Genomic DNA, 18,787 nt, shown 5'->3' with positions numbered 1-18,787 from the left:
AAGTGCAGGACCCGGCACTTGGCCTTGTTGAATCTCATACAGTTGGCCTCGGCCCATCGATCCAGCCTGTCCAGGTCCCTCCGCAGAGCCTTCCTACCCTCGAGCAGATCAACACTGCCGCCCAACTTGGTGTCGTCTGCAAACTTACTGAGGGTGCACTTGATCCCCTCATCCAGATCATTGATAAAGATATTGAACAAGACCAGCCCCAAAACTGAGCCCTGGGGAACACTGCTCATGACCGGCCACCAACTGGATTGAACTCCATTCACCATAACTCTCTGGGCCCAGCCATATAGCACAGATACAGATCATTTCTTAAAGAGAAGATTATATGGTCATGTTGCTATGATACTCAGGTGTGGAACAGTTAAAAGCTGGTCTTCTTAACCCATCATCATTGGATTTCTAAGGTTTAGAAGAACCTTCAGAATAAGCAGGAGGGTTCACATCTTCTTTCTTGATTTATATGAAACATCTGTTTCCATTACAATTTCAGGCGCACTGAGGAGCAGGTAAGTCAGTACATTCCACCCTGATTCTTTATGTTAACCTCACCACCTTTGGTCCTAGAAATGTAATTCTATGTTTAAATGGAAGTATAGATTCTGCACTATGTTGTCTTTTTGGAAAAGATGACTCTAAAACTACATAATATTGGAATACCTACAATCTCTGAATTCCCAGAAAGCAATTTTTGTAATTGCAAATTCATACTTCAAAACCTAATCAGCATTTTTATAAAAGAAGGTGCTAGATAAATACCAACAATAGGTGAAATACCTGCATATGTATGTGTGTGTATATATATAAAATACATTAAATACGTACTGTCTTTTCAGTTGATCCATTGATTTTTTTTCCTCTTCAATTCTTGCCTTTACAGCCTTGACAATTGTGGCCTGGAAAAGCTCAGCACCCCTACAGCAGAAATGGGGCAGAAGAAAGGAAAAAAGGAGAGGAAACATTAAATGTTTCTAAGTTTCCCTTATGTCAGCTAATCACAGAGAACTCTGTGTTCCCTCTGTACACAACTTCATCTGCATAAAACAAAACTAATCCAAGGCGTGAAAGAAATAATCTATTACTCCAGAATACTAATCTGTTTACAGTCAATCATTTCAAAATCTGGGGCCAAATGTTGTCATCCCTACTCAGCCTATAAGTTCCTCTAGCAGCTGCTCAAGGAATTAAGTTTCCAGTCCTCAAGAACACAGAACATGGGTGGGTTCGAGGCTGAGTTAGGACTTCTTGCACACCTCCAGGATTTGGTTTTTATAGTCATTTCAGTGTTATAATCACCTTGTCCTTCTGCCTCAGCCCCCTGTAAGTTGTGAGAAAAGTCCAGCTTTATCCAGGGCCATGATGAGCATAGCTTCAGCTTCACTGTTACCCTCTGAACACTACAGTGCTTTCAATCAGATGACACAAATCCTTGAGCAAGTTTCTGGTGTGCCAAAAGAATATGGCTTCTAACTCCACTGCATTAGAAATGTAATCGACTCATTGATTTGGATGTCCAGATCACGTCTTGGCCATTCTTCATTATTCACTCATCAGCTCTTGAAGACTCTGAAAGAGCCTCAAAGTCTCTCAAAGAAGTAGCATAGATTTAAAGCCGTTCTTTTGTCAGGAATTCAGTAAGAACAGCTATAGTTTCAGAAGTCTACTTCTAATTAATTTTTCAACCATGTTTTCTGTGAGATTAATGATTCTTCCATGTAATATGCAGGATAACGACAACTACATTTTTTCAAAGGAATACAATCAAGATTGGCAACCATTATTGTCCCGAAGTATGGTAAAGTACAACAAAGAAGGACAGGTTCTCCTTAGCAACTTGATCACTCCTATATTCTTATGGGCTATTGAAAACTGTTGCTGGATCCTCATCGCTATTGTTTGAATTACAATTTAATCTTATTTAGGTGAGGAATTTGTATTTCACAGTATTAACTTTAACTAGAAGAGAGGCTCAGACCATGCTGTCTGAATCCAAACCTGACCTTCTCCATTGTCCATGTAAATTCAAAGCTTGGATTTTAGCAAGGCAAGCAGCTAGCTAAAAAAATTAATCATATCACTATATTTATATTACCCTCCTTCCTGTAATATCTCAGCACTTCCTGGTCATTAATACATTTATCTTTAAAAAGGTCCTGACACAGGCCAGTATGTCTCGACTTCTGCTGCTGGAGAACTCAAGCCTGGGCAGGTTCAGTAACTTACCAAAAGACACAAAGCTGGAAGTAGGAACCAAACATGTTTCTTTCAAGCCAGCCCAGTGCCATTTCCATGAGCCTGCTCTTTCCTTCTGGATGCAAACTTTCCAATTTAGGAGGCATTTTGCTACTTATGATTTTGCTTTGTGCTATTCTGACTGTGAACACAGCATACAAAAAAGCTACAAAAAGGCGGTATGCAGCAATCTTGGGCATCAGCAGTGAAATTCATTCCAGAGCAAAAGTCTGAGAGAAGCAATAAGGGATGGAGGTAGATCTTTTGGTAGCCCTGTTTAGAGTGCTGAATTTTGTTCAGTATGGGCAGCTAAACATGTCCCCTTTTTAAAGTAATCCCTGGAGGGGGAAGAAGAGGAAGATAAAAAAATACTTCCCTTCAGGACACGCAAGCCAAATTTTGCCCTCAAACACAGACAGAAATCAATGTCCTTATGGGTTTTTTTGGGGAAAAAATGCCATAATACATTTAATCCAATATTGACAAAAGCAATTCCTTAGAAATCTTACTGAAATTAAAACCAGAATTTCATTCCTGATTTTCCTTCTTATTAAAAAACAGAAGAATGGTTATGCTAGTGATAGCTATGAGTGGATGCTTGTGGGAAAGTATAAGTAACAGGCCCAAAGAGGGTGATACTTCCTTGCCATACCTAGTCAGTGTTCAGTGATGTGACACTTCCCTAGTGTCTTCCCAATGGTCTTCCCAAGCCAGATGTCCTAACTTTCCTGTATTTTTCCTCATGTGACATTTTTGGAGTTATGATTTCTATGTCCCATTGTCTCAAACAGGCTCTGACAGCAGCATGTTTCCTTTCCAAGGCTTAGAAACTCTGGCATTCGCTCTCACATTTGTTGATGTTGAGAGAATGCAGCAACACACATCAAGTTTCACAGCAGCAGATGCTGTTTGGTAGGAAAGATGGCTTAATTTCTGTCAGATTCTCAATTAATTTGTTTCTTCATGTGTGCTTTGTCAGAGTTGGGTTTGCAATTATGAATTTAGCATGGATTGTTTAAACCAATGTTAAATACCAGGACTCTTTTGGTACTACCTATCATAAACGAATAAGTACCGTAGCCATGAGAGACTTGAGCTGTTTCATTTAATTTTTTAAAACTTTATGTTACCTTGATGCTAGGATCTGAGAAGCTTTTATATCTGCAACCACATGCAGGAAGTAGTAACTCATGAAGACTCTTCTTTGCAGCAGCAGGAAAGCAAAACATATACTGTCCCAGATGATTCCTGCTTCTCCACTGGGCAGTTTACAGTCTAGATTGTTGGTTGCTGGAAAAAGACACCAGCAGCATAAAGACTGTTGTATTAAGTATTCTTTTATAATGTTTAATCAATTAAATAATCTTAGCCTTTAAAATTATTTGAATTGAGGCCCTTTAATTAGATTTTTCTTAAGAAAACTGACATGCATTTCCATTTGAAGTACACCATATTTTCTTTTACAGCAAGCTGGAAAGCTTCCAACAATGTGATATTCCATGAAAATTGAGAATTCACCAAAAGTGAACCATTTGCAAACAAATTCACCCTATCCTAACACGTACTTGAAAACAAAGATTAGGAAAAAAGTATTTTTTATTAACCTGAAATATTTTATTTCAGTATTTTCTAAAATGGCATGTTTCAATTTTTTTTTCATTTCAAAGTGACTTTTTGTCTAATTTTTCTATTAAGAACACTATCAACATGAGAAAAAAGTGTTTTATTTTTGTCAAAATAATGTTTTGACTGCCACCACCTAGTATTTTTATTTTTCCTCTCCACAACTCAGTTCAATGTTTCTTTCCATTGCATAAGAGAAAAAATATTTGAAACCACAAAGCTGCTTCCTTTGGGGTAGGAGAAGACAGGCAGAGAGGAAATCCCATTCCTCCTACCTCTAGATTTTGGCTTGGGCTATTTCTTTCTTTCTTTCATTCTTTATTCTCTAAAAGACAGTTCTCTTGGGGATATTAAAAAATTAAAACTGGGTTTTGTGGAGCTAGACTACAAACTAAACGGCCTATGCTGTCCTATAGAAGGGAGTAGAGGGACTCAAGGGACAGACTCTGACTCGAAGCTGGCTTTACAATCAAGCAAGCCAGTCTAAGAGGTCTGGAAGGTCAAGCTCTAAGAGCTTCAAAGCCTGCTGTGCCCATCCCCTGGGGAGTCAGAAACCTGTGTCTAAGTTTCTGTTGCTGCTCAAAAAGTTTTGGATAATACAAGAACTACTGGGCACCATTTATCTTGTGAATTTGCGTCTTCGTATTTCCTTTCTTGTCCCCTACTCCCCACTTATCTATTAGGATCAGACACAAAGACAGGAATTCAGAACTTTGCTGCAGACTCACTAGGATGAAGCAGTTCTTTAAATTCAGCAAAAAACACTGAAAAAAATCAGGTGTTTTCGAATTGTCGATCCAGGGTGTCAGGACAAAGTGGAGCCAAATTAATAGCTCAGTGAGAGGTCAAGTGACCTGCTCTCCATACTTCATTCCTCCCTTCTCTCACCTCCATCCACATACACTATCCACTCCCTCCCTGTTATCACCACAAACACGAGAATAATTGTAAAAAAAAATTCCCTAAACTCACAATGCCTGCAAAAAATTACCACTTTTATGCTGGCTTAGCCTCTTGCCATTTCAGTGAGCTGAACTGGTTTACCCTTTGAGCAACTGAACTTAAGGCCTGGCACACAGGGAGGAGTGGGAGTCTGCAGCTGGGAAAAGGTGCCCTCTCCTTGCAGTGACGGTGAGCTGACATTTTGGCTCAAGTTGTACAGTAAAACCATACCCTCAAGTACCACATCACCTGTACATACAGAGAAACTGAGTTAAGCGCTGGTATCACCAAATCGTTCATTTACAGCAAACACTGGTTGTGGGTATGTGTGCGGGGGTGTGGATAGTTCTCTCAGTATATGTATCTCCTTTGGTTCTATGAAATAATTTCAATATTCTTTCTTTGTAGTCAATATAGGACCAAGCTGTATCCACTGAACTTGCAGGTATGATATTTTCACAAGGTAATAAGTCAGGAGGAGACACAACTTAAATATTGAAGATTTTGAAAATTATTCTTTATTTATAGAAAATTATGAAGAAAAATGAGCTATACTTACGAATACGGTAGCCTTTAACTGTACAGGCCAGGCTAAATGCCTGAATCAACCAGCAACTATTCTTAATTAACGATTCAATGTAGCCACATGCTCCTATCTGGAAAGTAAAAGAACAGTTTCATATAACAAAGCATAGCAGAAAGAAAGATAAGAAAAATATTGCACCTCTTTGCATTACATGAGAATATTGTGACTGCCATTGGCTGTATTATCTCATTAGTAAAACAGAGATTAGAAGAAAGAGTTTCTTTACCAATGACACACATCACTTTTAAATAGCAAGAATTTGTTCTTTTGATTATCTGTGAGATAGGAGATATGTGGGTTTTGTTTGTGTTTTTGCAGAGAAAGTGATCTGTCTGGCACGTGATGCAATGCGACAGCTAAGCAACTTTTTATAAATCACTGACTTAATCTTGCAAACATACATGGACAAGCTTAACACACGCGTAGCTCCACTGAATTCCCAAGCATAAAATCAAGCACATATGTAAGCATTTAGAACATTTGCAAATTCAAACCACCCGTAAATCAATTTTATTTCAGTACAGTGACTTATATAAATGTAAAAAGAAAAATGTCTGCTCTTTTCAGTCCAGCACTAAAAATGTTCAAAGCTAAAAAGCAATTGCCAGGAATAAATCTAAATTTATCTTTCAAAAAGATTTAAATTACTGGCTTGTCTCAATCACCTATCTGTGCCACTGCAAGAATCCGCTCTAAAGAGTTAATTAATGTAAGAAAACCATTTATATTTTGCAGAAGAATATGACATTTAATTATCAGATATATCTGTTTTCACCTGAATTTCACACTAGTTCTAAAGGAAACAGGAATGCAGTTTGTAATTTTGTAGCCAACTTCACTAATTACATTACGTCACACGACAACTGCATCTAGTACTAGGTTTGAAAACTCCAGGTTTAAATAAAAGGTTTAATTAAATGTGCACTATTTATCGACAGTATGACTAATCTTGCACTTCTTACTCATGTCTCACTCCACTGAGATGTTCGTAAGACTTTTAAGGAGAGACTTTACTAGGCAAAGAAACCAGAACCTGGCCCTTTGAAAATAGCTTGTGAGCTTTCACAGAGCCCGACTGAATACAAGGGTGCACTTTTTCCTATAATGTATATGCATTACCATTCCCTGGATATGCACTTGCAGTCTCTGAATTACAGTGGAGCCTGCTTTGTGCTTGCAGAAGGCTGTGGTCCTGAAGAAGGATTTTTAATGACCACTCAACGCACTGTGCACACTTCCAATGAAACCACGAAAGTGCTCAGGGCGGAGGAAAGGCAGCAGCTACTTACCGAGAGGATGTTCTTCATTGTGATCACAAAGACGTTGTAGGCAATCAGCCAGTCCCAGTAACGCAGAATGCTCCTGATGGGCTTCAGCAACAGATCGCCACCAAAGAGAAGGAAATAAAAGCAGGCTACCAAGTAGCCCATGCAGAATATGCTGATCCTTGTGGTTCCCGTTATGAAGATTATAGTAAGCACAAACCAGAAGAGGTAACTAAATATTATCACCTTATACATGTCTAAGTAGGACCTGGAAGTAAAAGAAGGAGAAAAAGTTACCATTTTCTGAGGGCAATGCTACCTTTCCTCTACCTGTGCTACTGGCTGACACTTATGCCTAAGGTCTGCCGAGAATTCTCTTCCCACTTCAGCATTTGGGCACCTGCTTAAGACTAACACCAAGGTCAGTGGGTCTGCCTGGCTCATGTACTCAACTCTAGCTCCTTCACGTGCATAAGCACCTTGCTACACCCTGTCAGGGCACTTTGCATCACGCAGGATCGAGCCTTGTATCATGAAAGGGGGAAAAACATGTTCTCACCGAAGTTCACGATAGAGTGATATTATCTGGCAATGCTACATAGGCAATTTAAAAGCTATCTGAGATCATCTTTTAAGAAGTCTGAGCAATACTATGCAAATCTACCTTCAAAAGCCAGCTACAGTACTCCACTGCAAACACTTCTGTGTTTATTGATGACTACTAGGGAATCCAGTCTGGTTAGAAGCCTAGTTTTCAGTGAGCTGCTAAAAATATCTTTCTCCAGTGGAGATCAACTGTAAAAGTTTTGAGGGGTAAAAGGTTTCTACAGAACGTAAATGTGACAGAATTTACTGAAACGTTTGCCGGGAAGCTACGAGACAGAGCTATCTGAAATCAGCCTGGCCCACAGTGGGAAACAGTGAGAAACAATTTGGTATTTTCAGATGCCTTAAAATCTTGACTTAATATTGACTCAGTGAGCTTTCAAATAATATCTGCCAAAGGCAATACCGAATACTACATATAGCTAAACACTGCAAAACCAACTAATTCTTAGTTTCCCCCTGTTTAGTGTTCTGATTCCAGATGTAACTGTGTTTTCAGGGTCTGTTCACCCAGGCTGTGAAACTAGATTTGTCAGGAAACCAGGCAGAGAGACAGCGCTATAGGAGTACACATATAGCTAAGCCAAACCATGTAAGGAGTAAATTAACTAAATGCACTGTATGAAGCCACATAAAAAGGCCCCTGCTGCTTGATGTTCTCAGGCTCAGAACTTTCTAGGAGTATGTATTTATAGTCCTACATTTATAGGTCTGTATTATACATTTCACTTGCCGAAGCCAACCAGAGAGGCATTTAATGAAAGGTAATGGAAAGCCCCCTTATATTTATTTCCCACAAACACTTCAGAAATTTGTGGACTACTGCCTACAAAACCTAAAAATGTCATGACTTTAGAGATGCTACTGGGTTTTGGGTGATAAAACATTAACAAAGAATCTATACACACTGGCAAAATAAAGAAGCGGAAGACATCAGTTGAACAGGTCTTCACTAACTTAACATGCACTGAAAATGGCGCTCTCACTGTTTCTCCCGAAAAAATGACCATAATATTCGGTGTTCTTTAGTAATAACTATTGATGTGTGGGATGGCTAGGAAGAGATCACCTTCCTGATACTGCTCTAACAATTGCAATATTTCAAAAATCGTGTCCTCTGCTACCAACAAAATGCATCAGCATCTTTTGAGAAAAGCCCAAAATGGAACTGAATTGATCAAACAAACAACAATATCTTAATACTCTTCAATAAAAATGGACCCTGACTCTTAAAGACAACTGGACCTGGCTAGATCCGAACGTTCCAACATATACACATGGCATTCGATTGAGTTACAGTCCAACAGCAGATATCACTCTCAGATTAAAGCTTCCAGAAATCAGAGATAATATAAAAAAGAAGAGAATAATTTGGTTATTTTTTCACTATAATGTTAACCATTTGCTACATTTTAGCAGTAATCTAAAATATTAAATACAACTGTTCTCATTTCCAAAATATACGTTAAATATAATAGCATTGGACATCTCTAAAACAAACAAACAACAAAACGGGATGTAAAGAAAAGCTTCTCAAAAGGCAGGAGGCAATACAACTGTGTCAAGTGACAAATGATGTAGTTCTTAGAGATGGAAAACTTTCTGATTTTTAAAAATATGCCATTACAAGCAAGCCCAATCATAAAAATGGCTCCCAAGAATTCACCCTGAAGTGTACATCTTACAAAATGGTGTTTGAAGAAGTTGTCCAGGACACACCTAACCAATGAATGTTACCAACCATCCCAGGTACCTCTGTGCTGGCCCAAGAACAATGCCACACTGAACACAACGGACAGAAACACACCTGAGTAGTCTCAGGTAGATAAAAATATTCCCGAAACCACACTTCTTTCAGTTGCAGTATGTCAAAACTCCTTGTCTGTTACAGTGTGGAGTCACACATCTGTGACTAATTTTCATTAATTGTTTATAATGATATAGGTAGCTCAAGTGCTGTAAAAGCAGGAACAAAGACCTGTCTTGGGGGGGGGGAGTCCTCAACATAGTGCCTCTCAAATCACTTGACACATTCTCAGATGCAAATCTTTAAATTCTGGCTCAAACCCCAGAAAGTTAGGAAGTCAGGTTTCAGCTCTTTGCTCTGGAGATTATATTGCAACAGTGGGACGCTGAAGCACAAAGCCATCCCAACAGCTAAAAAGACCCGACACAAACCCAGAAGGTCAGTAAGGGTGCTTACCCTCTGTTTGAAAACTTCTTCACAGACAACAGAAAATGCTTAGTCTTGGACAGCATATACCGTAATTTTACGCTTTCACTGGAGACCACACAGATCATCAGTTTAATGCCATCTAATCCTTCCAAACCTCATCTTCTAAGTGGTCTTTAAATCCACAGCCAGTCACAGAGATGAGAGGCCACCCTCAGGATGTGGTATTTGACAATACACCTAGGAAATCTGAGCAGCCGCTTCCCAAGGGGGCAGTCCCACCCCACTTCATTCCCTCAGCTCTGCATTCCAGCCCCTTCTTTGGCTTTAGCTCTTTGAGTTGGTTTCAAGAAGCAAATTTGCAAAAGCCTATTTATTGCCGGGGGGGGGCACGGATGACAGAAGGAAGGGATACTTTTCTGCCCATTCAGCCTATGAACCAACTCACTTCTGCTGTGATGAATGCAAAGGGGGAGTGTGTAGCTGGAGGCCAGGAATACAGCCACACATCTGAGGAAGATTAGCCACTACACCAGTGTACCAAGAGCATCAAACTATGGCTTTTGGTAGCACGATAACCTCTGAATGAGAAATTATACAGAAGAAATCTGAAAGACGAATGAAAAATAAAAAACGCTGGTTTGCCAGCTGTGTCATTAGCAGAACCCACTGATACTCTGCATAACATTTTGGAAAAATTTACTGTATCACTTTGCTCAAAACCAAGGAAGACAAAGTCTGAAGTTCATTCCACCCATCCATCAAAGCTATTGTAACCTCAGATGCCTCTCCATATCAAATGATCTGCTTTTCTTTATTAAAGCTTTATTAGTCTTATCATGATTGCTTCAATATTTCATTTCCACAGGAATTAATTTTTAACTGCAATACAATCCAGCCTGCTGCAAAAGGATTGCTCTAGGCATAGTTGTGTTCCCAGCACGCTTAATGATGTGTTTGGCTGTGGCCAGTCTAGTGTCCGGACCTCTGCCTGCAGGCACCGAGAGGTGCTGATGCTGCAGCCAATAACCCCTTTGAGGAAAGGTGTTGGTCCTCAGCCAGTGCTTTGAAGTTTAGAGAAAGAACACACTTCTGCTTACACACTGATGAGAGAATATTGTGCTGTTGCACTGACTGGTACAGCTCAATGCTTCTTCATGCTGGAGGAGCTGCTGTTATGTAGCTTCATTGCCTTCCCTTATCAGCCACCTGCGTTGCTTTGAGTGTGGCTCACCACCTCCATATAACCCCAGGGCTCTTCCCACAGCCCTCTTCTGATGACTATCCTCTCCCTCTCCTCCAGGCGTATTATCCCTATAAATATATATATATATATGCATTCTGTAAACTACCTCTTCTCCCCACATTTCTTCTTTCTTCCCCCTCTTCCCTGTCTCCTATTCCTTACATTCTTAGCAGCCTGTATGACCCTGCATCACAGTCCATTCCCCCTTCGAATCCCGACATTGCTAATTTTTCACCAAGCCTCCATCCCCAAAGCCTTTCCCTGTAGCTCCATTTCAGTCTTCAGAAGGCAGCTTCATTGATTTTCCCTTTGCCAATAGCTACATCGAAGCTTCTGAAAATTAGCTTCTTTATTTCAATGGACTTCTTCGAATTTAGTGTCATGGACCCTACAGGTCTTAGTCCCTTCTATTCTCATCAAGACCTCTCCCAGGACTGATATTCTCTTACTCTCACGCTTTTACCAGTGGGGACCTTCCTTCATGCTTCTATCCACTTAAAAAATTCCCAAACTCAAAGTTGCGTTATTTGTTGAGGTTCATTTTATTAGCAACAAAATGTTTATCTGTTTTATACAGCAAATATGATGGGAAGCCTGTCATGATCTGCAGATCCTCTCTCACCACCCTAAGTTAGAAGAAGTGTAGTTCCAAGAAAGGCATTACAGCTGCCTTTGAGAGACTCCACCTGACTCACCTGACAATGGTTCCCAGGGTGCAGGTATTAAAGGGGACAGTTCAATGACTGGCTGATAATATTGTTTCTGCTCTTAAGAGGAAAAAAGCAGATTACAATTCCCATTTTTTTCCCTGTCAATGTCTAGGAGAATATCGGAAAACTGCTTGGGAACTGAAATGAAGATTTTCCAGCCTTAGAGACTGTGGGAAAGGATTATCCTCAGTGAAATTGCTTTAAATCCTGTTTCATTTTAAAAGCTCCTACTTCTATTCTTCATTTTTATTTCTGTTTCAAAGGCCTTTGGTTGTGCTCTCCCTTGGGGTCAAGCACATATCCCCTGAGAAATCTGGGGGTGGAAAGACAAGAAAATTTCAGGAAATCTCTTCTTTAGACTTTATTTATCATTGTTGAGCTCAAGTATTTCTCCAGAGAGAAGAAAATTAAGCATTTGGAAATATGTTACTTTTTCTGCGATTGTTTATATTGCAGTTAAAAGCTTTTTATCCATGCCTACTAGAACAGTGACCAACTGGCTTCTTCTCAAGGGAAGAGACACATCAGAAAGGGTGCTTCACTCTGCAACTGCCACTTCTTTTACATGGCAGTAAATACACATCGGGTTTCTCAGAAAACACATGAACACTAAGCACTAATTTTTTTTATGCTTTGTAATTTATTCATAACCAGGTTGTCTTCACTTATGTGTTTGGCTCTTTCTGACTGACTTCTGGAGAAATGCCATTTTTCATTTCACTTGCTTGGATAAGCTTTGAACCAAGTTCTTGTCCATGTTACTAAATATTTAGACCATTCTGAAACTTCTATGGCAAAGTGCAAGAATGTAAGTCCTTCTAGTTCCAAATTGTCTTGGATGGAGGCCAGATACATACATTTTCTTCTGAGGTATATCTTCGGTGGATTCTCCAGAGCTTGAAAGTCCTTCTTTTTAAAGATTTATAATCCCTAATAAAAGATTCAGTCACTTTAAGAGACTGTCCAGCCATTCTCTGGTGCTTCTTTGAAGCAAATTAGGCATTTAAGATTGCATATGTGCAATATAACATCATCTAAAGCCTGGGAAAATCTGCATTGTAGTGAAAGTATTGAAGGAGATACTTAAGGGCTCAAAGAAAGAAAAGATACCATCAAAAACACAAGATCTATTATGCAGTTCATACTAAAGGAAGGTCTCTTTGTACCCATATACACCGTTCTACAAGTATGTTCCCATTACAGATTCAGGAAGCTAAGACTACAAACAAAAAAAGTTACAGCTTACCTGCTCGAGCATCTACAAGAAAGGGTATGATAAACAGGAATTTCATCTGTTCCTGAAATTAATGGGTTTTCTATTCATTTGATGGATTTTTCAAACAAAAATGTCCCTGTTCTGTTTCTTTCTCTGCATTGTTCTTTTCATTCTACTTCTTATTACACAACATAAAACTATCACATGAAACAGTTGCACAGATTTCTGTATTTAGCTGGAACAAGTATAAAGCGATCACAGTTTATTTGTTCAGCTCACCACTACTAATGGGATTCTTTGATTTTCTGGGTTTTTGTACTCTCCACCAGCAATATTACTTACTGATTAATGCAAGTTGCAACCAATTAAATGGTTGCATATCGTTAATCATCTACACACAGGTCTATTTTGTCAGCACATGCCAAGCACTGTGTGTTTGAATGGATGTGATGCCACCAATGACTTCAAGCTGATGCATACCATGCATATGAATCAAAACACAGAACTTAACCCAAAGGATTGTGGAGAGGCAGTAGGCCAGTTTAGCTTGGACTTTGCTTTCCGTTATAAACCTGACTCTGATTCCCATCCAAAATCTTCAAAGAACATCCTCTGTGCTTCAAACTTTTCATGCTTGGCCATTTGGGAATATCTTCTACAGACGACCAGTAACACCTATCAGATTCCAGGGAACTTTGAAAAGATGCCAAAAGAGGGTGTTTAAAAAGCAGTGATTTTCTTGCCTCTTTTTCCCTTCTGAAGATAACCTTAAAACACATTCTCATCATTAATGAGTTTTTTTCACGATTTTTTTTTCTGGACTAAAGGGGGAAAATTCAATCTTTTCTTTCTGCCAGCGACCATGTCACCAGTGATGGTCTTTGCCAGTGACCAATCACATCAGTGTGCCTGATGCAACTGCTGTATTAGCTTTTGCTAAGATGGACACCACAGCAGCAGCAAGAAAAAAACTAAGGAAAGCCCCCCTACACATTCCTTTCAACCAAGCCCTATTTGGTAGATGTCTTTTGGAAAGCATCCACATTTGATGGAGCATTTTGAAGAGGGATTATGACTTCTCTCTTTCTGCTTATGTTACTGGATCTAGAGCAGTGGGTCCACTGTGTAGACTGGAAATACTCAAAGGGGAGAACTGTTCACCCTTTGCCCAGGAGTGACTATAAATCTCTGGAAAAACGAGTCAATGGAATGTGTTTCAATGGTCTCCTCTTCAAAGCTATTTCAAGATACGTTTGGCCACCATTTCTAACAGAAACAGCAGGATCAGCTTAAAGATCTTGAGGAGAGTTCTGGTGATAGCACTTCTCCGGTAAAAGAAATAAAAGGTTATCAGCAAAAGGGAGATTTTGCTAGACAGTAGTTCAATTTTTTTTAATTCCTTTCACACACAGACATCTGTTGGTAACATGCATTCACAAAACAAACACCTAGTTTGACAAAACACAATAGCTAAGAAATCTTACTCTTCCCATTTATTCTTGCAATACTGCATCAAACTTTCAGAGACGACTTCAATTAAGAGTATGCCCAGCACAACTCAGAAGAGCTGAGCTAATCTGTGTTTGCTGAAATGATTGCGTTGCAATGGCTCCATTGTTTGAAGACCAGCCAGAACAGACATCTCAGGCTCTGCCCCTTTTTATATTATTCACCACCTTAAACAACCTTACATGAACGTTGAGAAATGGGAAAACACACCAGTTGTCCTTCCAAGACAATTTTGATGTTCTTATGCCTAGATGAAATATCACAAAGGACAGTCTCTTATATTATAGAATTATTTTGATTGTACTTAGACAACAACTCAGCAGGACATGACTGATGACTTTGTGGGATTAAATACATAAATGGGTAAGTTCAGACTACAATGGATTCTTGTTAACATGCCTGTGTTGTGGGGGAAGCCACCAGAGTGCTGAAGTCCACCATAAACACTGCCCTACAGGGCATTCATGGAGGGTGAACATGCTTTCAGGCAAATTTATCACTGAACATCTTTCTGGGGAGCACTTAAAACAATCAGCAATGTTAGGAAGACTTGTTTTCATCCGCCCTTTTCTAAACCAGAAGCTAACTATCTGCTGTCTCATACAGCAGTAAAAGGTATGTTATGAGATGGGAACATACATGAATATAAATTCCAAGTAAAACTGAAAGCAGTGAGAGTTACTTTCACACTAGAGAGCTTTACAAAAAGGAAGCACTGTATTTTCCAAGTGTGTAAGATTCAGTTCTTACCGGCAGTGAATGAAGTCAGGAACCGGATTGTGCTGGCTGAAAGATGCTGCGTCAAGATTCATGCAGATTTCCACATTGTCTCCAGCCATGATTCGTACTGCAGCTTTATTTTCATCCTCAAATGTCTGCCTTTGTAAGGATGCACACAGCAACAACATGAAATCATCTAGGAGAAAGCAGTGGTTGCAAGGAAAAATTCAGTCATTAACTTAGGTGTAGGGAGTGGTGGTGATATATTATAATGTAGCTACCAGACTGTTTTCCCACACTTTGAACTTCCAAGACTGTGCTATTTTCAATGCATTTAACACCAATTTGAAATTTATTAATGTATTTAGGTTTTTTACCTGTCATCTTCCATGATTTGTATTGAGAAATAAATTAGAAAAGGGGAAGTAATTCATACTTTTTGATGCCGCTTCATTAAAAATGGGGTACGGAAAAAACAGATGCAGAAATTACTAATTCTTTGAATTTTTCTACTACACACAAAGCCATACTTAGTATTCAGTCTCCCACAGAATATGTCAGCTTGCTACTGAAGAGTAAATAAAAGGCTGGCTTCAAATTACACTGTACAGATGTTTTAAGCAAAGGACACGTAAACACTTCACAACTATGTGCTAAAATACTTACAGACAAGGAAGACGGGGTTTGGTCTCACAATGAAGTCTGGAAAGTATAACCACTTTATGATGTTGGAGTTGAAGTTGGCATTACCACTTCTCCATGGATAGTCTGTATGACAGAAGCACACAAAAATGCAATCAGTACTTTATAACAATTACTTCATCCTTTTCTTCTGAATACTTATCAATTTTCCAGCACTTTTCTGTAAAAGCAAGCAGCAGTAATTTTCCATAAAGGGTAAGTGTCCTTACCTTTACAAGGAGCAGGTGGGATGCCAATGCAAAGGAAGTACTGGAATGTAATGATGCATGCCAGAAAACAGCAGTATTTTGGCCAGATCTCTGCAATAGCTTTTCTTCTACGTCGATACAATACAGCAATCAGCCAGAAGGCATGAATCATGGCATAAAAATCCATTCGTTGACCAATTACGTTCACTGATAGAAGAAAACAGGTCTGGGAAAGAAGTAAAGAAACATAAGCAACATTTGCAACCTGATGGCTAGTCAATGCAGCAATGATAAACTATTCGGGATACTGACAGAATGCTTGGACACGTGCTGGGGCTGACTGCAGGTACCCTGTGCAAACCAACATGCTAAAACAGCTTGTATCTCTCCAACAGCAAACTCCCCCACCCTCCCCAACAACCCAAATTTTCGATACTCTTCTATGAGTGTCAACTACGTGAATACAGCACTAAAGCAGGTTTCCATTATGTGGTATCTAAAGATAAAGAATGCAGAGTATTGTCACAGTAGCCTGTATGTGAGATGTTTAATTGTTGCCAAGCAAAGCACATATTACACAGCCATGTATTTTGATAGCACTTACAGATGTGAAAAAGAAGAGGAACTATTAAGAATAACAACAACTAAAGTGTATCCTCATGTGGGAACCAGACAAAAAGAAAAGGGATTTAGACCGTACAACTTCTATTGGCTATAGACAAATCCAGTCAATGGCTGTAAGGCAGCTTTAGTTCTCCATTCTTCTAAAGGCTCTGTATCCCAGAGCATTTCTGTTCTCTGGCTCCAGTTAAAGTAGTCCTTTCATTCAGTGCCATGAAGCATGTTTTCAAACTCGGTGAATAATTCACAGTGAACCATTTATTCAGTGCACTTCACTATTTTGATTTTCTCTCTCCTCTGATTAGGATGAGGTTAAATTTATTTCCCGAAGGAAATAGTTTGCTGATTAATTTTAATTTTCATAAGCAGATCTTCTACTAAATAAGACACCTACCAGATATTTAGGATACATCACGGATCTTCAGAAAAATCCCTTCACTCCTTTGTACCTGCCTCTCCTAATTCTCTGTGTGTTTCTTGTCTACTGAAAAGTTCTTTGGAGAAAGAACTTTGTCTTACACTAGTGGCACAAAGCAGCAATAACCTTCGCTGGAGCTCTTGCTCCTGCAGATTGCTAACAGCTATAGTAACAAGTATAAAAAAGAAGGATGCATTTGTGCTGCCAGAGTCAAAAGCAGCTTAGAAATGCTTAAACAGAGACAATGGCCTGCTAGCCCCTGCTTTCTTCTTCTGCTCCTGCAGTCCCTGGTTCCCTCTGTGTGTGTGTGCATGAGAGGGTATGCCTCAATTCTGTCCCTTGTCCTATCTGTTATCCCTTTTGTTGAGTTATAAATAAGACATACAAAGAAAAGCAAGTGGAAAACCACTACTAGCAGATAGATAGCAACTGTGGCAAGATCTAACATGAGTGATGACTAAGAAGCATCCAGCTGTCAAATATAGTTCAAGCTAGTATTCAAAAATAACACAATCAAAAGGTTTGGAATGATAGTCTAAAGAAAATTAATGCATAGTGATTTACCTCCAAACCAAACTTGTAGAAGAAATAGTTTATGAAATACTTTACACAGTTTACCAGTCCATCATCCAGATGTGCTCTTGTAATATCATGGAAAATGGTTTTAGTCACAGGTGTGGTAAGGTTATTTCGACATCTGTAGTACTCTTGATGACGGTAGATTGTAACTTCAAAAGCCAGAATAGCCAGCATCAGTAAGTTATTCTATGGGAGACACAATCAGAAGAATATTAAATAAAAATCAAAACCACAAGAAGCTATAAAATTTTCTGATGAGCATAAACGCATGAATACTCAAATGGATGTCACCACTGAGCGATTCCGCACGCCACTGGCACCTATTCCCAGCTACTACCATTGAAACAAATTCTACCCCTTCTTGGATTTTGATGAAATACACTGACATGCAGAGGATACATTTAAAGACATTCATTAAAAATGCTATAATGAACACTAGTTGTGGAAACGAAGGGGAGGGAAAATGCATTGACCCATCCATGTGCCCTCTCACGTTTCATAGCTTCTCTTAAGATACCATGCTTTGCTTTGCAGGAGATAGAGGATACAAACATACACAAACTCATCTGCAGGGGTTCAGCTGGCAAGCCCTAACTTCCTAAAACTGCAACGATGCTGGGTAGTGCAAATATACCCTGGATACTCTTTTAAATAAACAGTCTATCTGCCAGTCTTCACTCGGGCACAGCTCCTTCTGTTCCAAAGCCAGATTGACTGGGATGCAGTCTTGAGCGGCTCTGAAGTGAATTATTTTCTCTCAGGAGGGAGATCTGCCCTGTGCTCAAAGGAAGAGAGGTATTAACCAACTCCAAAAGTTGGTTAAAAAGACCAGCTCCGAGAAAGTCCCCAAGGAAGCCATAACTGAAGCTGAAGAGGCAATCTCTAGATCCTTGTTCACTAAGAAATATTTGGGACAACAACGTCCTGAGGCAGGTGTCACTGTTTTTTTTTTGTTTGTTTGCTTGGGTTTGGGTTTTTTTTTTACAAGAAGTTATTCTTTCTTGCTGTCCCTAGGCTTCCCATTCTTGTTGGGGAGAGTTTTACATAATCCATCATAGATAGGCTCCTCACTTCAACACTGCAGACATTTTGAATGTCTGTTACTAAAGGGGCACAACAGAAACACACCAAGACTTGAAGCTTGGGACCTTCAGGTCTAGCACTGAACTGAATTCCTCTGTGTAGAGGAAATATTTTATTTGCTAACTCAATGAAAACCCTTCTAGAATAATTTCTATTCCCGAAGTATTATCTATTTATAGCTGTAAAGCTCCTAGCATCAAGCCAGACACCACTAGGCAACTTCACTCTCCATGCAGAACTCTTGGGTCAGTAATTGCTCTTCCCCACATATATTCTTAACTGTGGGAGATGCATGGCTAAGGGAGTGAGAGGCAGAGGCACTACCCCGGCCTGATATGTCGACCGCACGAGCCTGGCAGTTC

At 39.5% G+C, this 18,787-nt stretch overlaps 1 protein-coding gene across 1 annotated transcript in view; it reads right to left on the bottom strand.

The window, feature by feature from the left end:
- Positions 1-18,787, bottom strand: part of PIEZO2 (piezo-type mechanosensitive ion channel component 2) — a 270,740-nt gene that overhangs the window by 52,615 nt on the left and 199,338 nt on the right. Inside the window, exons 23-30 of the mRNA XM_009318585.1 lie at positions 17,328-17,528; positions 15,746-15,950; positions 15,501-15,602; positions 14,865-15,030; positions 6,679-6,922; positions 5,363-5,459; positions 3,369-3,528; positions 832-921 (exon numbers count right to left, since the gene is read on the bottom strand). Coding sequence (XP_009316860.1) covers positions 832-921; positions 3,369-3,528; positions 5,363-5,459; positions 6,679-6,922; positions 14,865-15,030; positions 15,501-15,602; positions 15,746-15,950; positions 17,328-17,528 — 1,265 coding nt within the window. The remainder of the gene's footprint in view (positions 1-831; positions 922-3,368; positions 3,529-5,362; positions 5,460-6,678; positions 6,923-14,864; positions 15,031-15,500; positions 15,603-15,745; positions 15,951-17,327; positions 17,529-18,787) is intronic.

The sequence above is a fragment of the Pygoscelis adeliae genome, unplaced genomic scaffold (genome assembly GCF_000699105.1).
Source record: "Pygoscelis adeliae isolate BGI_AS28 unplaced genomic scaffold, ASM69910v1 Scaffold42, whole genome shotgun sequence".
Taxonomy (NCBI): Eukaryota; Metazoa; Chordata; class Aves; order Sphenisciformes; family Spheniscidae; genus Pygoscelis; species Pygoscelis adeliae.
This window is presented reverse-complemented; position numbering and strand designations above follow the sequence as displayed.